At 41.0% G+C, this 27,467-nt stretch overlaps 1 protein-coding gene and 1 pseudogene across 4 annotated transcripts in view; one reads left to right on the forward strand and one right to left on the reverse strand.

Annotated features, from left to right (window-relative positions):
* Positions 1 to 14,203: 14,203 nt before the first annotated feature.
* On the reverse strand, positions 14,204 to 15,225 carry LOC114079109 (hydroxyacyl-coenzyme A dehydrogenase, mitochondrial pseudogene; annotated as a pseudogene).
* A 513-nt stretch (positions 15,226 to 15,738) lies between these two features.
* Fcrl5 (Fc receptor like 5) overlaps positions 15,739 to 27,467 on the forward strand; it is a 32,702-nt gene continuing 20,973 nt past the window's right edge. For 3 of the 4 annotated variants that reach the window (XM_071618294.1, XM_071618295.1, XM_071618297.1), the window contains exons 1-6: positions 15,739 to 15,867; positions 18,165 to 18,185; positions 19,539 to 19,784; positions 21,730 to 21,984; positions 22,218 to 22,502; positions 25,386 to 25,664. In XM_071618294.1, the coding sequence (XP_071474395.1) occupies positions 15,789 to 15,867; positions 18,165 to 18,185; positions 19,539 to 19,784; positions 21,730 to 21,984; positions 22,218 to 22,502; positions 25,386 to 25,664 (1,165 nt within the window). In that variant the 5' untranslated portion in view covers positions 15,739 to 15,788. The remainder of the gene's footprint in view (positions 15,868 to 18,164; positions 18,186 to 19,538; positions 19,785 to 21,729; positions 21,985 to 22,217; positions 22,503 to 25,385; positions 25,665 to 27,467) is intronic. The other variant, XM_071618296.1, reaches the window with a different exon arrangement.

A 27,467-nucleotide genomic window follows, 5' to 3' on the forward strand; every position in this document is an offset into this window, starting at 1 on the left:
TTTGCTCAAGAGCCCACTCAGAGACAGTAGTTTTATTCAATTGTTGAGACTGAACAGGGCAACCAAATGTCACCCAGAGGCCTTTCAAATGTAGGGTTTCTTTCTTGATAAAATGGCAACAACAACTTAATTTTCTTTGAAAGCACTTTTCCAACCTGCTGTAGAGAGCCAACTACATAGTAAAACCTAAGAGAAAAGGGGTTAAATCAACATAGAAATAAAAAATAATTTGCTAACTTATAGCAGCAAAAATCTGGATATTTTGCTAAGAATAAAATACCAAGGATGGAAGAATAGAACTCTGAGGTTAAATAAATCAATATACTTGGAAAAGATTCTGAATGCTAGTACTGGTTTTTACAGTCTTTATTGGTCCATGACAGTGAGATTCATTGTAACATATGCACTCCTCCTCCACATAATATAATCTGATTAATTTCACTCCCCAGGATCTCCCGTAGTTATCCCCTCCTGCCTCCTGCGATGACTTTCCTCTGCCTTCTGATCTCCCTTAGATTTTTATGAGATTCCCTTTGTTCCCTTTTTCTGACTCCTACATATGAGAGAAAACATATAACGCTTCACTTTTCAGAGTCTTGCTTATTTCATTTAACATGAACCTCTCAATGAGCAGGAGTTTTTCAAGTCAAGATATTCCAAGTCCGTAACGTGTTGCTTGTTCGCTTTACGCTCTTAGACAAGTTACAGGTTAATTTTCTGGGTTTCATTTCCTTCTCTGCAAAATGAAGGTCACGTCTGCCTCCTGGAGTTCTTGGGGGAAACGTGCCCCATTCAGGCTTTCACACTTACTGTTCCTTTTCTATGAGGTCTTCTGTGACCTCCTGTTTAGTTAGCAACCTGCTCAACTAAATACCTCTCATCCATATTCATATTTCTCCAAGTACATTTCAACTTCTGATATTCTATTTTTTTCTTCTTTATCTGATTTCTCCACCAACAATTGGTGCTCTAAAAGGAAAGGGACTTTGATCTGTTTTGTTCCCTAACGTATTCCAAGCGCATCTTCTCAGAAGCCAACACATAGCAAGCACTTAGGTAACATTTGTGAATTATGAGGATTATATAAAGCAATAAATGCAAGTGCCTGATAGTGAACTTCTCTCATATAAGTACTCAATACATGTGAATTGATAGTATTACTATTATTGCACTCACATTTTGTAACTCAACAAATATTTATTGAGCACTTAGTATGCATCAAACACAAAGATTGGTCAGAAAAAGTGTCTCTTCTTAAGAAGTTTCCAAAGTAATGTACTGAAAGAGATAGATACATTTTTTAAAAAAAACTTTCACATAACATAGAAGTAACATTAGTGTGTACTTAGCCTGTGATTTAGGGAAAATAACATTAATAGTCTAACTGATGACCTCAGACATCTCAGGAGCTCTCTAAAACAAAATACCAACCTTTGCATCCAGGCTGAAGGGGATGGTTCTGCTCCATACCGTCATCTTGGAACCCAGGTCCTTGCATCTCACAGAGTCACTCTGTTCAGGGTTCCAAATTCTCTGTAAAAGGAAAGAGTGTGTGGACTTTACAGGTCAGCCCTGAAAATGGTATGCATTCCTTCCTCCCACATTCCCTCTGCCAGAACTTAGCCACAGCTCCCTGCCTAACTCAGAAGGTACAGATATGATCAGCACCCTAGTTAGTCAATTGTTGCCACATTAAGCCAAGGGAAATACACAAGGACATTTTCCTGGGGGAGGCAGCAGACACAGAAATCACTGACGTGTGGAGACAGGAAAATATGAGTTCAAAGCTAGGTCACAGTTAGTAGCTCTACAATCTTGGTTAGTGGCTATGTGACCTTGCTGAAGTTACTCAAATTCTGACCTACTTTCTAGCTCAGAAAAAATGGAAAGAACTATAGAAATTTAATTGATGTGAACTCAGAAACACATGAAATTTTAAGAACAGTGCCTGGAACATAGTATTTAATACATGTGTGAAATAGATAATGCATCAAGGCATAAAAGAGCAAAATGTGTTCAGGACAGTGCAGTTGAGTAGCAGAGTTGCATAATATACTGCTGCATTCAGGACCTTGGCTTCTAACTACCCAGGGCCACTGGAGTTTTAAAGTCAATCAACATTCAGATTAGCCCTTCAGACAGGCCCTCCTGGTGGCTGTGTAAAAGATAACTGTAAGGGGGTGGGTAGACCTGCTGGTGACAGGGAGAGATCACTATCATCAGGTTAGCTGAAGGGGACCAGAGCCAGAGACTTGTTAGAAAGGTTGGGTGCAAAACTTGTTTTGTGGGAAACTCAGTAAAAGCAGTTGGTTGATTGGAGGTGAAAGAGGGGGTTTAGAATGACTCCCTGGACTAGGTCTCGAGGGACCAGGGAAATGAGGGAACACAAAGAGACAAGCAGAATCCAGACCCACTGCCCACCCTGCACTCGCGCTTGGTTCAGATTTTCCCAGTCGGCTCCCACAACAATTTTGAGATGCCCTTCAGCTTTCTTTCACCCGGCACGTTACTTTGTGGCCTCATTTTTTTTTTTTATTGGTGCTTTGTACATAATATCATACATAACAGTGGGGTTTATTATGCTGTATTTGTACATGCACCTACTGTCGTTTGATCAATTTCATTCCCCCTTTCTATTTCCCTCTCCTCCTTTCTTCCTTGATTCACTTTCTTTACGGATCCCTTTCTATTAGTTTTTCTTTTCTTTTCTTTTTTTTTTTTTTTTGTACCAACCCAGGGGTACTTAACCACTGAGCCACATCCCCAGCTCTTTATATTTTATTTTATTTTTTTAAATTTAGAGACAGGATCTCACTAAGTTGCTTAGGGCCTCGCTAAGTTGCTGAGGCTGGCTTTAAACTTGCAATCCTCCCGCCTCAGCCTCCCGAGTCACTGGGATTAGTGGAATGCACTCTGCGCCCTAACTATTATTGTAATTTTAATGGGTGCATTATAATCACATACAAAAGCGAGATTCCTTGCGTTGTACTCGTACCCAGATGTAACACACCTTGGTAGACTTTTGTTCCGCAGTACTTCCCCGTTTCCACCCTGAACCTTCCTCTGGATCCCTTTTCTCTGCTCGGTTATCTCACTTCTGTTTTTGTGAGATCCCCTTTTATTTAATTCCTTTTCTCTCTCTAACTTTCACATGAGAAATTTTTAAAGACTTTCGGATGCTTCTGACGATTCCTTGCCTTTTACTCTTGAGCCAAGTTAGAAAGTTTCCCTGTATAAGTTCTATGATCCTTTTAGTTCCTAGGTTTCATGGTCCCCTTTTATCACGACCTTCCTCTGTACCCAGAAACTCCATCCCAACTCTTGCTGGTCCTGTTTAATAAAATCTCTAAACTAAAGTATGAACTTGAGGTAAGATATAAAAACAGCTCCCACCCAAACGGCGGTTCAAGAGCCACAGAAAGAGGAACCCCAAGATAAATATATCATTCATGTTTATGCAAACGTGTGTTGGGTCATCGGACTTCCCAGAGGCATGGAAAAATAATACCGCAAACATTTACATAAGCTGGAGGGTTTGGTGGAAAGCCTCAAACCCACGGGCTTCTATTATTTTCTGGTTTAAAAATTAGGATTTTCATTAGAAAAGGAGATTGGCTCACCTGCACAGGGTCCTCCTTTCAAGAAGCCACAATTCCTCCCAGGAAGCTGCCCAGGGACTACAGAGAAGATAACAAAATTAGATGCAAAACTGGTTATGTAATTTATGGGGCCTGGTGTGAAATTAAAATGCAAACTCCCTCGTTTAAAAGGCAAGAAAATAAATGTACCATTGAAGGCACTAAAATATAACAGGGCCTGGTGGTACATGCCTGTAATAACAGCTACTTGAACCCAAGTTTGAGGTCAACTTAGTGAAACCCTATCTCAAAATAAAAAAAAATAGAAAGGGTGGAGGATGCAGCCTTGGGGTACGAGGCTCTAGTTCCGGTACTATACACTCACAAAAGTAATAAAATATGAAGCTTTTTCCTTTTCTTTCATAGACCTTCCCTTGACTTGTCTAATCCTTTTATTTCCTATCTAATGTCATCCTATGAAAAGAAAAAATAAAATTATAAGTCATCAGCACGAATGTTCCTGCAATGCCAATTTTACCTGCCAATACAAGAGCTTTTAATTAATATGTAGATGGGTTAGTCAGCTTTGTGTTAGTGGTGTTAGATGTGCTAGTTGCTTTGACCAAAACCTGACAAGAACAACTTAGAGGAAGAAAAGTTTATTTTGGCTCTTGGTTTTAGAGACCTATGGTGGAAGGGCATGGTGGAAGGGCATTGCTCCATTCATGACTGGCCAGGAAGCAGGGGGCGGGGAGCCACAGTGAAGATGTACCTTTCCAGGACATGCCCCCATGACATACCTCCTCCAGCCCTGCCCCCAGTCAACTGCCTACAGGTAACCACCTAGTTAGTCCACTCCAACTAGAAGGGACTGATTAGGTTACAGCTCTCATAATCCAGTCCTGTCACCTCTGAATATTCCTGCATCAACACCGGAGCTTTGGGAGGGCACCTCGCACAGAGACCAAAGCAGTGGAATCACCAAAATTTGTTCTTATTTTATACTTTGTACAGACAAAATGCATTTTGTTCGTATCAGAAAGGTAGAAATGCTGCAGATTTAAAAAAAAATACTCAACTGTTTATATTCCATTTCTTTAAGATGTTAAGAAACATTTTTCTTTTTAAATTATATTTCCTATTCCCCCCACCAGACTTTTTAAAAAATATTTTCTTTGTTGTAGTCGAACAGAATGTCTTTATTTTATTTGTTAATTTTTTAGGTGGTGCTGAGGATCGAACCCACTGCCTCACGCGTGCTAGGCAAGCACTCTGCCACTGAGCTACAGCTATGAGCACTTTCCGCCTTTAGTTTTCTGATGAGTAAGAACTGAAAGGCAAAGCCACTCCAGGTTGCCGTGTTTTCCTTCTGTGTATTTTCATCATAAGCAATTAACCAATGCAGAGAGGCAACATAAAAAGGGACAGGAAATTGATCTTTCATTGTTTTCCAGAATACCATGTCCTTCTTGCTCTGTGGTGAGCTAGTTCTAGTTCAAATGGAAAGTGCGACTTCCCTGGGCTGTCAATCATCCACATTCCACAAAGAATAGTTTTGAGGCTCCTTGAACTCCCACGCAAGCTGGATCCGCCTGGGATTCTGTTGGCCACAGAGTGTCACTAATGCCATTTGCAAATGGCAGCAGGGGAGGCCGACAGGCATACTGCAGGCACCTCCTCAGCACATTCTCAGCCTGGTCCCGGCAGATTTCATTTACAAAACACAAGTTCGAAGTTAAAACTATTAGTAATTTCAAGATGGCAACAGCAGAGTATTAAACCAAGCTTGGGGTCCTTCTGAGCATGGGGTCCTATGGGACATGCCATATCCCATGAAACTAGCTATAATTAGACATTTTCATCAAGTCATGAAAGGCTGGTCAGAAGCTGCTCCAACAGAGAAGTGCTCTGGAATCAAACAGGCTCTACACAGCATTATCTACCCTCAAACAAACAAGTTGCTCTCTACAAATTCTATAACTAACTGAACCTACATTGGAATATTTAAATATGCTAGTTCTGGGTTTGGAAGGCTAACTGGACCCAAAAAACCCAGACTAGAAACATTTTTGACTAAACAGTTATGTGAATGAGAAGAGCTAAAAGCAGTGTTGGCAGGCTAACAAACTTCATAACTGCCTCTTAGGCAGCTCTTTGGTGTATATTTTATACACATATTATTTAATCCTCTAGGAAAGTATAATGCCAATTTTATAAATGAGGAAACTGGGGCTCAAAATCTTGCAAAATTTGCTCGAAGTCATTTGAATGATAAGCAACAGAGCTAAGATTGTTTCATATCTGAGTAATTGAAGTATCCACGTTATTCCTACACAACAAGCTTCCTCACTGGTTTGTTCAAAGAATCAGAGTCTGATTTTAAAAGGCTGAGTTGCAAAAGTACTACAAAAAGAAGGGTCTTAGAGATTCTAGGTGAGATCCACCTTGGCAGATCCAGCATGTATTCTAAGAGGAGGGGAAATCTGCCTGAGAAACCTAATGATAGGTGCCTGTGTCAATTTTTTTTTCTCTAAGTACAACCAGGTAGCCAAATTATCCTTTTGTTTGTTGGTTTCAGTGCTAGGGATCGAACCCAGGGCCTTGCACATGCTAGGCAAGTGCTCTACAACTGAGCTACATGCCCAGTCCAGGTAGCTAAATTAATAAGGAAGAAAATTGTATACAGAGTGATGGGTGATATCCAGGGGTTGGCTTAGGTGGGGGAATGGGTACAGATCAGAGAACTAGCAAAGAATATGAAGGCTGGAGACTTATGGGCCCTGGAGGCCCATGCAATTAAGCAAGGATGGAGTACACAAAAAGCAGGTCCAGTATTCAGAGTAAAAGTCAAGGGTCAGATTAATCTGACGTAATATCCCTCTGGATGTCGTTAGGGAAACAGTAGCCAGAATGCAAAGTGACCCAAAAGCATAGTTAGCTTGCCCGGAGAGCAGCTGCTGATGGTGGATATCAGACATTTTCTTTCTTCCTTTTCTCTGTTATCGTTATTTATGAACCTTCGATTGCGGTGGGCAGTACCCTAAAGACAATTCCACTAGTCTTTAATAAATCTTGTTGTATTGCTCAAGAAGATTCAAGCTACGACATACACATCAACAAAGCACCGAGGCTTGCTCCAACGTGAACAGACTAAGGAACATTTCACCAAGTGAAAGAAGACAGACCCAAGAGAATCATATACTGTACCAATCCGTTTCTATGCTCATAATAGGCAAATCTACAGAGAAAGAAAGTAAATTATTAGTAACTAATTTCCTGGATCTGTGGGTGGGGATTGAAAGTGATTGCAAATGGGTACTAGGTTCTTTTTGGGGTAGAGAAAAATGTTCTAAAATTAAATTATTGTAGGCCGGGGGATAACTCCGTGGTATAGCATTTTCTTAGCATTGCATATGGCCTTGGGTTCAATCCCCAGCACCATAAAAACATAAAAATGAAAAATAAAATAAAATTGAATAGAAATTGGTTTGTGTTGATAAAAACAAGGGGCTGTATTTTAATTAATTAATTTATTTATTTTTGCAATGCTGGACATCAAACACAGGGCATCATGCACACATGCTAGGCTAGTGCTCCACTGATGAGCTGCATTCCTATCCCCAAACAAGTGATTTTTCTCATTAAAAATTATACCTCAATAGAGCTATTAAATATATATTCATTCACTCAGTTATCTTTTAACAAAGAATCCATCACCACCAGGTAAGGCAACTTGGTATAAAGGTTAGAGAGGAAAAACATAAATAGATCTTTGAAAGAGCAACAGATTTTGTGTCACCTACATTCAGGTTCTGAATAGGCAAGGAAAACATTACCAGTTTTGATTTGCATACCTACCCAAAGAGGGAGGTAGGTGGCACCCATTTTAAAATAAAGAAAATTACTGTAATAATTTGTCCAAGGTCACCCAGCTGGTTGGTGGCAGAACCTGGTGAAGGAGCCTGTGTTCGTTCGCCCCTCTGTCATGATAGTACATTGTCTGTAAGATTTTTCCTCCAGAAAATGATGCAACATCGTTTAAGAAATAAAGCCTTTTCTTTGCTCTGATTTGGTTTTGCTGCCTGGATTTTCTCTTCTGTATCGACTCTCTCTCCCTCACTGTATTATATGACACTTGTCTCCTAGCCACTATGCCAGAGCATCTTCTTTGTCAACATTTAAAATTCTCCTCATCACTCAAAGAGCTCCTAAGAGGTTCTGGTCCTTCTCCAAATTGATGAACAGAACCCTAAGAGATATCCCAGCCCCACCCAATGATTATGAGATTACTATAGCTAATTTCCTACCTCTTGCTTTAAATATGCCCTCCAGACACCTTTGAGTATTATCTGAATGTTTTGTAAATAGTTCAGTGTTCATTTTTAAACTTCAGAACACTGAGTTTCCATTTCCTGTCACCAAAATAGCCCTTAACAATTTCTCTTGAGAGGTAACTCTTCAGCCATGGAAACTGTCCCTGCTACAGCCGGCTTTAGGACTTGCATTGCATCTGAGTTCCTGTTCAAATGCCCGTGACTGTTGTATCTTTTTATGGAACTTATTAAGGCTCGGACAGATCTGGATTCTGGTCTTGGCTTTGCCACTATAGTCCACAAGTCTTTGTCTTTCAAAGAACTTGAAATTAAGATATATAATTTCCTTCAGCCTCTGTTTTCTACATTTATAAGATATGGATAGCAATATCTGCCTGAAAGAACAGTGCCTGGGTTATTTCGCTGCTTAACTTTTTTAGTGTGGGGGCAAAGATTTCAAAAGGTAATCTTTACAAAATATCCAATGTGGTTACAGTAATCATCCAATCAATGTACCTATTATTAGACTAAGAATCTTTCAGGTCAGAATAAACGCATATCTACCACATTTTATTTTTCTGAAACCAACCACAAACGACAAAAAAAGAAAAATGAAACTTTATCTTCAATGAAACTTTTTAAAAGCCACATCCCCAACCTACTTACTCTGAAGAACCATAGGGAAATTCAAACGAAACCAAGAGAAGAATGAAGTTGACCGTGTATTATTTATTTAGCTTCAGGACAGAAGAATTTAACACACATTCAGTGTGGTCACTTATTAACTATGTTGACTTTATAACTCTAGTATTCTTCTGGCTCTAAAATTCTAAGATAATTGCAAAGGTACTTAAGCAGTCCTGGAACACATAAAAAAAAATAAAACTAGAAGGATCCTTCCTTAATATGAAAATAATTATGTGTCCAAGCCAAAAGTCAGATTCACTTTGAATGAAGAATACTAAAATAATTTCCAGTAAGGCTGGGAAATGTAGGATAGTTTAGAATTGTTCTGATAGTATGTTTGAGGAAAGGACCGTTTGTGTAATGGTAATAATAATCGACCCCCAAAATTGAGTGAATCAACACATAAAAGCTGACTTTAATCTCAGTTTCATGTCCAATGTGCCTCAGCAACAGACCCAGGCAGTGAGAGGCTTCACCCTTTTATAAATCCACTCTCTGAAACACACACGCTGTGTTCCAGTAGCCAGGGAAGGGCTGATGAACATTTCCTACCTGTTCTTGTATATTTCAGCCTGGAATTAGTATGTACCACTTTCACCCACAGTTTATTGGACACACAAATCATGTGGTTCTCTATTATTAGGGAACTGGGAAACGTTGAGAATATGGCTATTCCACGAGCAGTAAATGCCTCTGCCATATAGTACTAGCCAATGAATAATCATCAGGAGAAATAAAACATCATAAAAATTGTTAATGCACTAAAATTAAAACATACATGCATAAAAACCAGGAGCCATAAAAGGCATACAAGAAATTGAGAGCTGAGGTAAACTGAATCCATAAGGATATAGATTTGAAGAACATGATTAACAAACTTGAGCTAAAGAAAAAGACTTTAAGAGAAAAATCATTATAGAGAATAAGTTCATTGGGAGTAGGGGTACTGGGGATTGAACCCAGGGGAATTTAACCACTGAGCCTCATCCCCAGCCTTTTTCGTATTTTATTTAGAGACAGGGTCTTGCTGAGTTGCTTACAGCCTCACTAAATTGCTGAGGCTGGCTTTGAACTCATGATCCTTCTACCTTGGCCTTCCAAGCCATTGGGATTACAGGCATGTACCACTGCTCCTGGCTGGGTTATTTCTTAATGATAAAAAGGACCTTCTTAAGAAAGATAGAACAAACCCATCCCAGTTAGCTCTTGCTGCCTAAAAACCACACAAAAGCCAGGTGACTTAAAGCAATGGTTCTATAATTGGTCATGCTCAGCCAGGCACCTGGCTTATCTGGGGGTCATGAATGTGGCTGTGTTCATCAGGGAATATAACGGGGTGTAGGAGAATCCAAAATAGCTTAAGTCACATGGTCAGTGTCTTATCTGAGTTGGCTGCACCAGCTGGGGCTGGCTGGGACTCTCCGATGTGGCAATTAGATTTCTTACATGATAATCTGGGGTTCCAAGAAAACACAAACACTCTGCCAAGCTTCTGAAGAATTAGGTTTGAAATTTGCCCAGCTTCATTTCTGCCACATCCCATTGGTCAAGCGAATCATAAGCCCAGCTAGATCTAAGGGCGATGGATACAGCCTTCCTTCTTGATGAGAGAAACAATATGAAAGGAGTTGTTACTAGTCATCTTAGGAAACAGTGCATTCTCTGGCCACAAACGTTTACATTTTCTTCTATAAAAACAATGGACTTATCACCTCTAGAGATACCCAGACTCATTCAATCCAGCATCAGTTTCAGATTTAAAGGAGAGCATCCAACCATCTAAATAAAGCCCAAATGTAGATGAGACTCCTCCAAGGTGACTCCTGGGCAAAAACACAGAGACTTTTAATAATGGTGTGTCACACTGCCAGGAAGAGGTAACAATTCTAAATGAGAATGCATCTCATAAAATAACTTCAAAATATAAAAACAAAAAAAAATTGACAAAAAATAAACAAACAGAAAAATCCAGAATTATGATGGAAAGTGTTAACATAATTCCTTTGGTAATTGATGGAAAACCATAAAGAAATATTAAGAGTATAGAATATTTGAACAATTCAGTATAGAATATAGAACACTAAAAATGACAAAGGACATACTGCAGCAACACTTGCATAATGCAAATTCTTTTTAAAAGAAAATGTAGAATATTTGTAAAACTTTTCAGACACTAATCTATAAAGCAAATTTCAACAAATTTCAAAGACAGATTGAACTACAGAGAGATTGAACTAGAGATCAATAATAAAAGAAAAAGAAATCACTAAGTGTTAGGAAGTGAAACAATACATTTCAAAATAATCCATGGGTCAAAAAAGAAATCCTCTAAAATATTTAATCATTTTGAACAAAATCATCACAGAAATATGACATATCAAAACCTGCATATTGTAGATAAACCCACATTTAGGTTAAAAAATATATAGCATAAATACATATATTAAGAAAGAAAAAACTATAAAAATCAAATAGCTAAATATCCCTGTAATATGTTTTATAAAGACAAGTTAAATCCAAAATGGTAGAATGGAGAAAATATAAAAGAAAAGAGCAGAAATTATTGAAACAGAAAAATAAACCTACAGCAGAGAAAAGTCTGTAAGACCAACAATTCTTTGAAAAGGCTAGTCCCCCTGATAAATACCTACAAACACTGATCAAGAATAATAATTAAAAAAAAAGATGAAAGAAAAAGCACAGTTATCAATATTAGGAATGAAAAAGGGAATGTCACTACAGATCTCAGAACTGTTAAAAAATAACATGAAGACATTATAAATAATGTCATTATGTTTGGAAATGTAATTGAACACACTCCTGGAAATATATAACCTATGTAAACTAGCACAAACAGAAAGTATCTGAATAAACCTGTTTGGATTTCAAAGTCAAATCTGTCATTAAACACACATTCACACACACAAACATTCCCCAGAGAAAATTCATGCCCAATCAGCTTTACCACTAAAATCTTCAAATGCGTAGGGAAAACAACAACAATAATCTTAACACAAATTCTTTAGGACAATAGAGAATGAAGGAACTTGTTTTATGAAACCAATATAATTTTGATACTAAAATTTGTCAAGAAAGAAAAAGTATAGGTCCACCTTTCTCATGAACACAGATACTAAAATCCAAAACCAAATTAAAAGTCAAATCCAGTAATTCATAAAAAAAGAACAACTCGTCATGGCCCAGTTGAATGCAGAGATGATTTTACATTTGTAATCATCAATGTGATTGACCATACAGGCAATAAAAAAAGAAAAACACGATCATTTCAATAAATGCAAAATAGATATTTACTGTGACTCAATGTCCATCATATAGGAAAAAAGAAAAATTCTTAACAAACTAAAAATGGAAGTAAACTTACTTAATCTAATGAAGACTATCTACCAAAACCACCTAAAGAAAATATACAATTTAATGATGAAATATTGAGAACTTTCCCTGTGTGACTGGAAGGATACCTGTTATCACCACTTCATTCAGGATTATGTTTAATATTCTAGCCAGTGTAGTAATTCAGAGGAAAAATTATTTAATACTAAAAAGTTACATATATATATATATATATATATATATATATATATATATATATATATATATATATATATTTCTAGATGATAATCTACAAAAATATCTTCATGGTCTTAGAGTAGACAAAATCAGAAGGGATTATAAAAATATCTAACCATAAAGGAAAAGATTGATGAATTAGACTCCATCAAAGTTTAGAATGATCATTAATCAGAAGGATCTATCAATGAGCAAGAATAAAAGCCCAGACTGAAGAAAGACATTTGCAATATCCAACAAAGGATCCATATCTAGAGTTTAAAAGAACTATAAAACATAAAGACCAAAAATAGGTAGATATTTGAGCAAACATTTCACATAGAGAACAGATATCTAAATCACAAATTAGAAAATTAGATGACTCTCATAATTCACCAGGGACATGAAAATTAAAATCTCATTAAGATGAATCCAACAAAATTGCTAAAATTCCACAAGATGGCAATACCTGCATTAGCAAGGACTAGATCATTGAGAACTCTCATGTTGCTTGGTGGAGTGTGAATTGGCACAATCACTTTGGAAAATAGCATGGCCACATTTTCTAACCTGGATACTGTCTAGGCATGCCTGATGAGCTGGTAATTCCACTCCCAGGTATTTATCCCATAGAAATCCATGCATATGTACTGAGATCTATAGAAGAATATTCACAACTGTTCTATTTGTTTTAGCTCCAAATGCAGGCAGAGACTCTGTTCCCCTTGAGGGTCCCCTACTGAACTGAGATGGATTCGTCTCTGTTTACCCTGTATGTTTTCCTCAGGGCACAGTAGTTCTAAATGTGATATCATATGCCAAAGGCAATGTGCATTAGTAGATACAAAGTTAAATGTCCCTTTAGGAGGACCAAGGTGTGAGTCCAGAGAGAAAAGGTGGGAAAAAAAGTATTTCAAAGAGAGAAACTGACATTCCTTATGGCAGCTAATGTCTTAGGGGCCTTGGTTGACCTGTGCACCAGCACAGAAACCTGACTTTTAAAAAATTATATAAGCAATTCATACACATGATGCATGTAAAACAGGATAGAAACACACAATGAAGTGGCTCTTTCCCACCAATAATACATCAAATATAACCATTTATTAGTGCTTTCCATGAAAAGGTATATTTATACTTATAAAAATACATTTATACACATGTATTCAATTTTTTCCATCTATAACAAAGAAATAATACTGCAAATGCCAATCAGCACCTCATGTTTTGTCCTCTCCCATTAATCAGAGTGGTCTAATCTTAGCATGTGTAGGTTTGCCTCATTTGGGGGAGAGGTGTTAACCAGGGACTGAACTCAGGACACTTAACCACCGAGCCACATCCCTGCCCTATTTTGTATTTTTTTTTTAAATTTTAAATTACATGTTTATTTCCAAATTTTCACAGATTAATAGATTGCATTTTCTTAGAAGACAATTTACAGGAGTTTGCAGCACTGATTTCTTATTAAAAAAAAAAAGAGAGAGAGAGAGTAATGATTAGGATTTGATGATTAGGATTTGCAGATATGAATGACCATGAAAAGACGTCTTCCTGGAAACCAAACATACACAGATATTCCCACCAATCCAGCAACAGTGTCTTGATGATGAGCTGAATAAAGACATAACATCTTAGGTCACACCCAGATGCAGGATAAGGCTCAAAGGTGCAGGCAGCAAAATATTCTCAGAAAGGCAAGATGCAGGCATCACGGACTGCTGTCCCTCACAGATGCCCATTGTGCATTGCTGGCTCCTCATAGGAGTGCACAGCAACATGAAGCCAGCAGCTCACTCTGGGAGGAAGGGCCTCTCCTTTCTGAGTGACTCAATCAATGCATTACATAAAAGACAAGGTTCGAAAGAAACATTTGCTCCAAGGCACTGAAGGTGTAAAGTTTTTTTTTTTAGAAAATACATAAAAATGAACAGACTAAAAAAAGAAGTTAATTATCAATGGAAGAATCTATCATTACTGCGACTAATGAAATAATTACCTCAGATAGATTATAATCGAAATGCACATTGGACAGACTGCACAGAGAGGGATTGCCTGACCAAAGCGCATCCCCATGGCTCTCGGGACTGGTTAGAGCACACTCACGAAACTTCTTCCTGAAGCCAGAGAAGCTGTGCATCGTTTGTATTTGTAATATCCTTCTCCAGTCTTCTTGCTCAGCTTCTTCTCTGCTACCAGCTTATTTGGTGATGTGCTGGGCTGAAACAGTGGGTTCTTGGCATCCATTTCATGCCACCCATCCAGAATGAACTTTGTAGTATCCAGTCCAACATAATCAAGAAGCTCAAATGGACCCATAGGGTATCCAGCTCCCAACTTCAAATTGCAGTGTCAATGTCTTCTTTGGATGCATCTCCTCCTTCATGCATCCTGATCGCTTTTACAAGGTATGGCACCAGGAGATGGTGCACAATAAACCCAGGAGTGTCCTTGCAAGAAACTGGATGTTTTCCCAAGGCTTTGCTAAAGTCCACCAGAGATTCAAATGTCTTCTGGCTTGTCATTGGTGTTTTAATGACCTCTACGAGTTTCATCAGGGGCACTGGGTTGAAGAAATGAAGGCCGGCAAATCGGTCTTGTCTGGTGGTGGCATTGGCTATGCTTGTGATCTGCAAAGAGGAAGTGTTGCTGGCAAAAATTGTATGTTCAGCAGCAAACTTGTCCAGCCTTTGGAAGAGCTTGTTCTTCACCTTCAGATTCTCCACGATGGCCTCCACCACCAGGTCTGTGCTGTGGACGACAGATGCTGCATCTGTGCAGGTTGATATGCTGCTCAGGGTCTTCTCCACAAACTCATCACCAGCCTTAGGATTTTCTGCAAACTTCTTCTTTGACATTTTCCTAAGGTTTTCCTCAATACTGTTTTTGGATTTTGCCAGGATGTCCTCAGTTTGGTCCACCAACACTACTGTGTGGCCACTTGCTGCAGCAACCTGGGCTATGCGGCACCCATCAGCCCGCCGCGGATGACCGTCAGGTGCTTGACGATAATTTTCTTCCTCGAGGCCGAAGGACAAGGAAGACAAGGAGCGCAGGAACTGCCTGGTTACGAAAGCCATGATGCAGGGACGGCTCTATTTTGTATTTTACTTAGAGACAGGATCTCACTGAATATTTATTTATTGCTTAGCTTCTCACTTTTGCTGAGGCTGGCTTTGAACTTGAGATCCTCCTGCCTCAGCCTCCCAAGCTGCTGGGATTATAGAGGTGAGCCACCACACCGGCTAGGTTTGCCTCATTCTTAATAGTTTGTCATTGTATAGATGGATTGGAATATTCTTAAACAGCCCCATGCTTCCAGTGTGCAGATAATAATGAATGATGTTACAATAAATATTTTTTATAGAGCTATCTTCACATACTTTCCTTAAGGTAATTTCCCAACAAGAGAAATATGGGGTCAATGGCATGCGGTTTTTTTAAGAACCCTAATCTTTATTTTCTCAATTTGATCAGAGGACAGGAAATCCTGATTGGTAGTTAACCATGGGTACTCCCACTTCCTTGTTTCTAATTTACTAATGCATTTTGCTCTTTTCAAAAAAGCATTTTCTCAGATGTGCTACTTGAGGTTGATGTGAACAGTGTACTGACTGTAAGATCAAGACCAAACCTGCTATTTATGAGAAAACTTGTCTTTGGGTCTCAGGTCTTGGTGGTTCCGGTCTTCATGCTGCTGTGGGTGACTCTACTGGTTCTGGGTGAGTAGATGACTCAACATGAGCCTGGGTTGGGGTCTGGGAAGCTCCTCTCTCCACCTGGCCCTGGCCCTTTCTTGGGGCCCAGCACCTGCTCAGTCTTTCCCACATAAAGATACTGTATTTTAATGTTTTACTGTACAGCTCAGGGTTTCCTCTAGTGAATTCAAAGAAAGTGGTCACGGATGGAAAAAAAATTCCTTCAATCTTACAGAGAAGGAACCCATAGCGCTCTATTAAGGTTTCACTTACATTTCTCTTAAACAGACACTTCATGAAGCCTTAGAAAGATATGTTGTGTCTGCTTGTTCTTAGTGTTTGATTCTGGGAACAGTCTACCCTCTTTCTGCAAAGGAGATGCATTTGTTCCTTGTATGACAAGGTCAGATCGTGGTTCTGGGCATGAGAGAGCAAGTCACAGCAGTGATTGACAGATTAAGAACACAATAGGGAAGGGGTAGACACAGAGGGAGGAGTGGGCAAGGCAAAACTTCAGGCACATGACATTCTCATTGTGCGTGTGCATAAGTCTCTGTGCAGTCATAGCTACGAAGTGGGTAGTTTTTGTTTTTTTTTTTGCCAAGGTTTAAAGGTTAGAATTAAATGTTTATTAATTTGTTTGTCAAAACAAAATTTCAGTTATTGTCTATGGATAGCACTATCCCAGGTACTGGGGAATGATGAGAGGACGTGGGAGGTACCATTTCTGAGTGACCAGTGTGCAAGAAATAGCTATGGAACGGGATCCAGTGAAATCATTATGGAGATAAAGTTTCCAACTGATGGTGCAGGCAGATAATGAACGACACAACAAATGCTGATAACGACTTCATGAGACTCAGAGGGAAAGCAGGACGAGGAGGGGGAGGCAGGAGGGACAGAGTGGATATGATGGAGGAAAAGAGCTACAGCTAGAAGGTGCAAGAGATGCTGGAATGTTCCAGAGACAGAAGCACTTCCTCGTGTGGCACCACACAGAGGGATAGAACAGGAGAATGGCCAGGGGCATGCACTTTGGGTTCAAAACGCCATACTGTCGCCTATTAGCCGCTAAGCTTTCTGGCCTGTAAAATGGTTATAAACTTGAATAATCAAGAGAAGCGTCCCTCACTGGATAAGCAATCTGGAGAACATTAAACATCAGCACTCTCGCCCTGCCTTCTAAGATGCTGCACAACTTGTCCCATCAAAGGATACCCTCTGTCAGAGTGCTCCATCTAAGTGTCCAATTCTAACCTTGTCACAATCCTCCTTGAAAACTTTCCATGGCTCCCCGTGGCTTCTATCATAAAAAATGGACCTGCCTTCTCAGGCCCTGCATTCCTTTTTAACCTTATTTTCCCTGTGGTGCCTTCCAGACACCACCCCTCCCCCCGGCCCCCCTTTCCCTACCCCGTAACTCCTGGACCAGTGTCACTCTTCACTCCTGTGCCCTTCCTGTTTTGATTACTCTTCCCACCATCTGTTGCCACACACAAACACTAACCCTCCCCTGGCTGATCCCTACGTTCTCATTCATAGTTTTCTCCTCCTCCAGGCGCTTCCATGATCCACTCACCCTCTTCAACACACACACACACTCTCCGCACCGGGCTGGGTAGCCTTCCATCCTCTAATACCTCCCGTGTAATTCTGTTGTTGTACTTAGACCCTGGGTTATATCACCGGGCATCACGATTCTGTTTCTCCCACTGCTCAACGTTTTGCTAGCAGATACCATTTTTATTTGCTCTTATTAGTTATGCATGACAGTAGAATGTTATTTTGACATATTATGCATATATGGAGTATAACTTCTCATTCTCTGGTTGTGCATGACTTAGAATTACATCGGTTGTGAAATCATATACGCACATAGGAAAGTGATACCCGATTGTTTCATTGTCCTGTCTTTCCTATTCCTACCCTCTCCCTTCCCTTCATTCCCCCTTGTCTAGTCCAAAGTATTTTTATTCTTCCCTACTCTCCTCCCTTCATGTGCACCCTCATATCAGAGGGAACATCTGGACTTTGGTTTGGGGGGATTGGCTTATGTCACTAGCGTGATAGTCTCAGATACCATTTTTAAATTTATGGTTAGAAGTCTAAGCACTATGTTGTATATGAAGACATTTGAAAAATAACAATATTTTAGACATAATTTTCTTTTAATGGAAGAAATAATAAATGGATTGGGGAAAGGTATTATCCTTGAAAAACTGAAGAATCCATGCTCTGTGCTCATCTCTGGCTCTTTATTTTTATTATTTATTTACTTACTTACTTACTTATGTGTTTATGTGTTTATTCATTTATTGCAGCTCCTGTCAGTGAACAACTTGGTGAGTTCTCTCTTTTGCTCCTCAGTGTGTCTGGATAAGAGTGTCTCTCTGACATAAAACATTTGCCTAAAAACCCCTCCTATTTTCCATTTCTTTGCCAAGGCCAGCAAAGATGTGAAAAATGACACCTGGTCTCTTGGCATTGCTCAAGGGTTAGCATATCTTCATGGTCACCCTCTGCCCCTCCCTGAGTGAAGTGTTAGATCCACAGCCACTGACCTTGGCTGGGCCCTGAATTTATTCCTACTAGAACTGGACCCCACTTATCCATGAGGCACTCCTTCAGCTCCATGGTCAACGTGCAGGACTGGGGATAGGATCTTCTCTAATCAGCAAGCCAGGAGAAATCCTCTGAAAACATCCCACTGTGAGATGCCAGCAGGAATACCCTAACCTTCACAGCTCTGGAAGTCAGTCCTCCAGGAAATGTGTGGGGACCAGGCCAGGCCTGAAGACGGACTGCCTGTATCAACATTTACTTTAGTTGTGACTCATATCACTCTTCGGGCCAGAGGGTGTCTTGGATATTCGAGAATCCATGAATAGCAAGAACTCCCTACATTTCCTCTCCTCATCCCAAATCAGCTGCTTCAACTGTACCCTAGGTCATCTCTGGATTCCAATAGATAATTTATCCATTTCTTGTCCTTCCATAATTAGCTATGCTGGGGGTTTTCTGGACATTTGAGTTATCATTTATAAAATGAAGCTGTTAGGCAACTTGATCTCTTAAGCTTTTCTCGGTAGCAAAAATCCCTCGATAGAATTATCTATTCTTTTAAGGAAAAGTGCAAAATTGTGATTTTAACAATGCCTGTGTAAGCTCTGTCTGTAATCAGATAGGGAACGGGAATTAGCTGAGTTTTGAATTTAAGATTAAGACAAATGAAATTATCTACATAAAACTCATTCAGCCCATCGGGCAGTGACTCCAAGTAGCATATCCAGAGGATGTAATTGTCACATAACAGCTAAAGGCTACAGATGACACAAACACTACAATTTCTTCAGAGTGAATTAATGTCTCTAAACCTGGGGTGTGTGTGTGTGTGTGTGTGTGTGTGATGACAGGGGTGAGGGTCATTTTCCCATGACCCACTTCCACCACAGGTAACTAACCACAGACATCGCAGTGAATCCTCTTGAATTCACATTGTTCCTTGCTACTCTCTCTTCCCCTGGGGAGGTGAGTGAGGCGGGTTGACATGCACCTTTGAATGATCAGTGACCCTCTCAGGGAGCCTCTTGGGTGCTGTCCAAAGCTAGGTCCTCCTGTCTATCCCACAAGAACCTCTGCTGCTGGGACTGTGGGCACTGCCACCTCAGACTCATTTTCTCTCTCCTCCTCCTCAGTAACTCCATCCAAATCCATAATTTCCCTTCAATTTCCATGGACCGTTTTCTTCCAAGGAGACAGCATGGATCTGACCTGCAAACGATCTAGTTCCCACTCCCCATGGACAACAAAATGGTACTTTGAGGGAAAAGTATTAAAAAAAACCCCAAAAAGCACCCTAAGGGTTCGTGAATCTGGAGACTACAAATGCCAGGCTGATGGCTTGCCTGTAAGCGACCCTGTGCACTTGGAATTCTCTACAGGTGAGACAGAAGTAAAAGAAATAAAAACCTTAGAAATTATTTCAGACCATTTTCTCTCAGGCTGCTGACACCATTCACTTGGGTCGACTCTTGAATGGACATTTTTGTTCCACATTATAGTTAAACAAGGAGGGCATTCACAGGCTCTGTGTGTAACCAGACAGGGAACAGAATTAGCTTCTTAAGTTTGAACATAAAAATTAAGAAAATTGATACTATTCAGATAAAATTCATGTAGCCCAATGGGCCGAGACTACGAGTAGTGTATCCAGAAGGATATCATTGCCACATAAGAGCTAAAGGTTATGGATGACCCAAACACTACCATTTCTTCAGAGTGAATTAAGGTCTTCGCACCCAGGCAGGATGTGATGTGGAAAGGGGGTGTTGTAGTTTCATGGTTTTGTGGGGGGGGGTTGTTTGTTTGGGGTATGAGGGAATGGAATCCAGGGCCCTCTACTATTGAGCCACATCCGCATACCTTTTTTTATTTTTAATTTTGAGACAGTGTCTTGCTGAATCGCTCAGGCTGGCCTTGAACTTGCATTCCCCCTGCCTTGGTCTCTTGATTCACTGAGATTACAGACATACACCACCATGCCCAGCTAACCCTGTGGTTTTCAAAATTTGACCTCAGTCAGAAAGCCTGGGAAGGTTTTGGGTTTGGGGTTTTTTGGGGGTTTTTTTGCTTTGTTTTCGAAGGGACTTGGTACTGAGAATTGAATTCAGGGGCACTAGACCACTGAGCCACATCCTCAGCTCTATTTTGTATTTTATTTAGAGACAGTGTCTCACTGAGTTGCTTAGCACCTCACCATTGCCAGGACTGGCTTTGAACTCTCAGTCCTCCTGCCTCAGCCTCCAGAGCCACTGGGATTACAGGCATGCACCACCATGCTGGGGTCTGGGAAGGTTTTTAATCATACTCAGGCCCTACCTTATATTTACTGAATCAATATGTATAGACTTGCAGGGCACAGGGGCCCATGCCTGCAATCACAGCTACTTGGAAGAATGAGGCAGGAAGATCATAAATTCAAGGCCAGTCTGGGAAACTTAGCAAGATCCTGTCTCAAAATAAAATTTAAAAGTGCTGAGGATGTTGCTCAGTGGTAGAGTGCTTATCTAGAATGTACAGGGGTCTGGGTTTATTCCTCAGTATTTCAAAAGAAATAACTCATGGGAGTGCAATTCAAGAATTATTATGTTTTATAAGCTGCTCAGGTGAAAGGAAATTTGGTTTGAAATTCATTTGAACAGTTCCTATACATTAAGGTGTGTAGTTTTAAGCCATATTACTTACTTGAAATAATAAGTGGCATAATGATTTGTCACATTTATAGCTATCGATGAAGAATTTCCTGTTTGTCCTAAAACCACCTGTTATAAAGTTGAAGTCATATCATCCCAGTTACAATGCCCTTTAATTTAGTGAAAAAGGAAACAGTGTAGTAACATAATAATTTCCCTCTTAAACATTTACCTATTAAAGGGATCATAAATATCCCCCAAAATGAAAGACCCTAAATGATCAAGAGAAGAAGATTCATTAAATGAATTACAATGCTGCCCCTAAAAGAAAACTGTCCCCCATTGAAAATCAAGCTCAGTAATGATATTACTGAGGGAAAATATTCTGACATAGTAAATAAAGGGCAATTTATCAAATATGTAAATATTATTCCAATTCAATAAAGGAGAAAAAAATACACAGAGACCCTCACATATTTGAACATGGAAGAAAAACAATTGGAAGCATCTCCGGGCAGTGAGATGGTAGATACTTTTTACTTACATTTCTACTTTCCAGCTTTTCTCAATTGCATATGTTCATTTTAAAATCCAGGGGGGAAATGATAAGTATTTTAAGAATCCTTGGAATAATAATAAAAAGAAAGAGGAAACAGTGGGATGAACCAAATAACTGGTCTTATTTTTCCTACAGCTCCACTGATCCTACAGGGTCCACCTTATGTGTTCGAAGGAGACTCCATGCTTCTAAGGTGTCGGACAAAAGCAAAAACTGAACTGAATACTGTAGTATTTTTTAAGAATGGTGAACGCCTGATGTTACCTAATAATAGTTCTGATCTGCACATTGATGATGCCGATCTGGCGCACAATGGTCACTATCACTGTGGTGGCTATATTCACACGTGCTGTGCAGCTTCTTCCAATAGAGTCAGCATCCAAATCCGAGGTAAGGCTTTCATTGTTTTGTAAGTGGGTTGGTGAGAAGGAGGGCGCCTGAGGTTGCAGAGGTAGACTAGGAAGAAGAGGGTGGGCTGGGGTGCCCTTGAGAGAAAGTGCAACTGTGCTCTTTGTGCTGATGGACAGCAGAACTCAGAAGTGGTGGTGCCACAGAGGTACTTTTCCCTCCAGTGCCTTTCCAAGCCTCACTCTTCTGGGGACTGCTGTGATCTTTCTTTCTAGTGCTGTTTCCACGTCCCGTGCTGAGAAGCAGCTCCTCTAAGCCCACGGAGGGAAGTCCAGTGACGCTGACCTGTCAGACTCAGCTCCCTCCAGAGAGGTCAGATGTCCAGCTCCAGTTCTGCTTCTTCAGAGACAGTCAGGCTCTGGGGTCAGGCTGGAGAAGCTCCCCAAAGCTCCGGATTCCCGCCCTGGGGACAGAGGACTCAGGGTCCTACTGGTGCCAGGCAAAGAGAGTGAATTCCCACCTTCTGAAAGAGAGTTGGAAGATCTCCATCACTGTGTGGGGTGAGTCTCAGTGGGTCCTGGGATGGACAGGGGACGGGACTGGAAGAGTTGTGTGCAATCGCACATCAGTTTGGTTCGTGTGGAATGTGCTTCTTCCACGTGTGAGAATGGGAGCTGTGTGACAGAAGAGGCCTCAACTCTTGTGGACATCTTAGAAGAGTTTAGAGAAAAAAAAAAGCTCAGGAAAAGAGAGACAGGGCTCATTTTTCTTTCGCTGCCTTTAGATACAACTCTTCTTTGAAAGCTCTCTTCCCTGATGCCCTGTATTTCCTGCTAGGTCTATAGTCATAAGCGATGGCTGGGCTGACTAGACTCTGCTCAGCCAAATGGACAGACTTGGAACACTAGGTGCCTGGAGGCAGAGTGCTGCAGGACAGGGAAATCCAAGGACAAAAGGTTGGGGAATAAAAGGTTCCAATTTGATGTCTCTAAGAATGGTGGTGTGCCCATTTTCATTTTTTCCCAAGTTTCTAAAATTGTAGACATTTTCAAGCATGACTCTCATCCAATGGCCAAATGGTTCCCTTTATGAAATTTGGTCTGTCTCATGGAAAATATATTTAAGCATTAGGAAGGGACACATGGTCTGTGGTGCCCAATTTCCTGAGTGAGCCGGGAACGAAAGTGATAGCATTTCCCATAAATTCACCCCTTTTCCTAAGAAAAACAAAAGTCCAATGACACTTTCTTCTAAACTGACTAAATCCTATTAATCTTGCAGTTCCAGGAAGCAGAATTTTCTAGGGTCACTAGTTTAAGGAGAAACAGTCCAGCGAAGGTGGAGAGGGGATTTATTGTCCAATAGTTAAAACGCAATAATTCCTGACAAAGTTTTCCCCCAACCTCAGGTTCTTCTCCCCCTCGGTTTAATGATCTTCCTTTGTTCTTAAAGACCTGAGGATAACTCAAAAAGCACTGCCCTCAGCCAACATCACTACCAAAAGCCCATCACAGATGAGCCTACATGACGGGACTGTCCTGGCCCCCAATCCTTTGACCTCATGTGTCACATGCTAGACAGGTTAAGAAGGGTGTGCTCAAGGGCAAGCCTTCTAAACATGTCAATAGTGTTCCTTTCCAATTAGCTGTGGCTGTCACTGAATCCCCAGGACAATCTCCTTTGATGCCAAGTCTCCCTGCCCCCTGCACACCCTGGTCATTTTACTCAGCTGTTTGGGCAGCAGATATCACCTCTGGGATGACTGACCATGTTCTATCAAGGTGTGGGTGGACATGAGAGCAGGATAGACGGGGCTAACTCTATTCCTAGGCTGGACTCTCCACAAGAACATTAGGAAGTAGAGGACCTCCCTAGCCAAGCAGGGACCACAGCCTCTCCAACCGTCTCCCTGTTCCCAAGGACAAGGTAACTCCACTTCAGGCTAACCTCATATAGGGAATCAGCAGATTCTGCCATTTCCAGCCTGTGACTCTCCTTTGTCCACGAGCACCCCACTGCTACGAGGCTCACGAATCTATATATTTTTAATTTACTTAAGAGTTACTGTCAAGGTCCAAATACGCACTGTCCCAGCCTTAGGACCAGTGTTTGAAGGGCAGAAGCTGACGCTCATCTGCTCAGTAGACAGGCTCCCGGGGCTCATCACGTTCTCCTGGTATAAAGTCAATCTGGGGAAGGAAACAAAGATTCACACATTCTCAGAAGCAGAATTCAAGATCTCCATGGTGAAAGGCAGTGACGCTGGGGACTATTACTGTAAAGTCAACAGTAGTCACAAAAGTTTTACCAGCAGGCTGGTAACCATCAAGCCACGGGAAGGCGAGTGCTGCTGAGTGTCATCCAAGGAATGGATTACCAAACTGCACACAGGGGTCCTCTGTGCAGACCACAGGCAGCCGGGTGGGAGTGGACATTGACATCCAATGCTCTGAGAAACCTTCCAGGAGTTAGTCAGAGTCTAGCAGGAAAGAGCTAAGGACAGAAAGGGCTGCAGGCCGTGGGAAGTTTTGGAAACTCTCAGACATAGAGAATAAAGAAAACGTTCAGTGGTGAGGAATATGTCTGCACCCTTCATATTTACCAATCCCTTTGCAGTTTAAGCAACATTCAGTGCCTCTTAAGAATGAAAAGCAGAACAATTAGGATGTTAGAGTCAGGACTGATCTAGGGCCATGTCTCTTGACAAGGCCCTTGACTTAAGGATCTTCAGGGACCCTCCCTGCACACATGTAAATAGAGATGGTCAGAGAATGGCCACAGGCAAAGCCCTGAGACCAACCCTAATGAAGTGCCCCCAAGGACATCATCTCCTCTGCAAAAGGGGGACAGGTCACCTGACGAGGGTGGCAGGAGGGAAGAGGCAGGGGTCTGATGGAGAAGGAATAGACTGGAGCAGACCAGATGTGCCGCAGTCTGGCTGGGCACAATTCAGGAGCCACTTGTCAAAAGAAACTAACTTTATTTTTAGAACCACACACGCCAAACAAAACAGCTCCTCAGAGCCCAACTGCCACCACCGGCTTCCCACAAGCCTCTCCCACCCCTACTCCTCCTGCTCTTGAGGCCGATTGGCTGGGTCGTATGGGCGGAGCCAAAAAAAGTCCCCCAATGAGCAGCTCCGTAGTCTGAAAGGGCGGGGAAATAGCCCAATGAGCATCACGGCAGAGGAGCCAATCAGCTAGATGTTGCTGGGGCTGCTGTGAGCCAATCATCAGCTGGCAGTCTGAAAGTTTGCTGGGGACCCTTGGGCTGTGGCTCTCAACACAGATGGAGGATGGGGAGGGATGGGGAGAGAAGCCCGGGAGGTTGCTGGACCACCCTGAGGGCCAGGAGAGAATAGAGTCTGGCCATTTGCTCTGGCCACAGATGGGAATTACAGGGAAGAGGCAGAAGTAACGGTTGACCCATTTTCTCTCCCTCAGCTGCTGTGTCTCAGCCTGTCCTCACCCTCAACCCTGCTAAGAACTGGCTCCTTGAAGGAACCTGGTTGACACTTCACTGTGAAGTCCAGAGAGGTTCTCCCCCGATCCTGTACAAGTTTTATCATGATTCTGTCTCCCTGGGGAGCAGCTCAACCCCCTCTACAGGAAGAGCATCCTTGGGCATCTCTCTGACCGCACAACATTCTGGGTTCTACTACTGCACTGCTGATAATGGATTCAGCCCCCAGCGCAGTGAGGCTGTGAGGCTCTCCGTCTTGGGTAAGCCCTGAGTTCCTGCTAAGCCCATCCCCAGTCAGATCCCTCTCTCTCAGGCCCCTTCACAAGTCTGCGGGAACCTTCCTGCTTCCTATCACAATCAGCCTAACACCCTTCTCGACTCTCAGCAAACCTAGGCCTCAGAGCTTATCCATCCCTGGCTCAACCTGACCCCATGACAGCTCAGAGACTCCCCCAGCTTTTACCCAACACATTTCTTTTCACAAATCATCACTTCGTGCCCTCCGTCTTCTGAGCCAATTTTTCTTCACTTGACGCACAGATGCGTCACCTGTTTCTCCCTAACACACGTAGTTCAGCTGCAAGCACCGCCATGCGGGCAAATATTGGGCAACACCATAATTTCTCCAAAGAAGTCTCAAGCAGTTACAGCTCTCACAGTAGGTCTGCAGAGGACTGGGTGTGAAAGGAAAGAATATGACGATTCCAAAACCAGAGCCCCCAGCCTTAATGCATCCACTAACCCATTATAATGTTTTATTATGTCCTCACACTTAGCAATATCTAAAACCTCTCTACTTCCTGTTCCTTGTCTGTCACCCTCAATGTCAATGGGATATAAGCTCTAAGAGTACAGGACCTCATGGTATAGATCTTCCCTACCTCCCTGAGCCTAACAGTGTGTGACACTGGGCATTTGGAACTCTTCTATTCTTGTGCAAGAATAGAATAGTGTTTATCAGAGGCTGGGAAGTGGTCGGGGGAGAAGATGGTTAATAGGGGTGCACTTGGAAAGGGGGGATATTTCTAATGTTCTATGGCACATTGGGAGGGTACCTATGATTGACAACAACTAATTGTCTACTTCAAAATAATTAGCAGAGAAGATGTTGATGTTCCCAACACAAAGAAATAATGAATGTTTGAGGTAATGGATTAACTAATTATCCTGACCCTATACATGTATCAAAATAGCACACTATGCCCCAAATATAGATATGATTACTATGTCAATTAAAATTTTAAAAATTATAAGGAGAAAAGAAGATGACATAGTACTTTTATGAAGAAGAATTGCTGCAGAAAACAGGAAAAAAAACCTCTCAAATTCTTCTAGATAGTCTCAATACAATTAGAGAAAATATGGACTCAAAAAAAGTTCAAAAAATAAATTAAAGAGGTCAAAGAAGAGATGATAAGATGATAAAACAATAAGAAGAGATAAGAAAACCATTCAGCAGAACTCGGGAGAAACAAAGAAAATTACAAAGATGTTTTAGAAATAAAATCCAAATGTGAGGCAATAAGAATAGAAGAGATACCCCTAAAAATGTTAATTGAATGAAGAATCATTATGAGAAAACAATACAGAATGCAAAACAGAAAAAGAGGCAAAAATATAATATGGAAATCAGAGAATAGATACCCCATGTTTGGATAATTAAATGCTTCTAGTGGAAAAACATTTTTAAAAATAAATAACAGATTTCAAAAACAGATTAGAAAACCAAACTGAAGAGAAAAACAAAACTCAAAGATGTAATTTGAAAATTTCCTAAAATGAAGAAAACATTAGCATGTACATAAGATTATCTCAATTAAGTTTTTGAACTTCAGAATTAAAGTGTGTGTGTGCGCGCACACGCGTGTGTGTGAAAGAAAGAGAGAGAAGAGAAGCAGAGGGGAAAGGAAGTGGGGTGGAGCGAAAGAGAGGGTTTTTGGAAAAAATGAGCAGTCATCTCAGAAAGAAAAATATCCAGTTGGTCCTTGACTTTGCACAATAGTCGACGCCGAAGAGAGAAGTGTGGTGTCCAGACTTGGACCTTGAGGAGAGGCATGAGAGCG

This window comes from Marmota flaviventris, chromosome 10 (assembly GCF_047511675.1).
Source record: "Marmota flaviventris isolate mMarFla1 chromosome 10, mMarFla1.hap1, whole genome shotgun sequence".
In the NCBI taxonomy this organism is placed as follows: domain Eukaryota; kingdom Metazoa; phylum Chordata; class Mammalia; order Rodentia; family Sciuridae; genus Marmota; species Marmota flaviventris.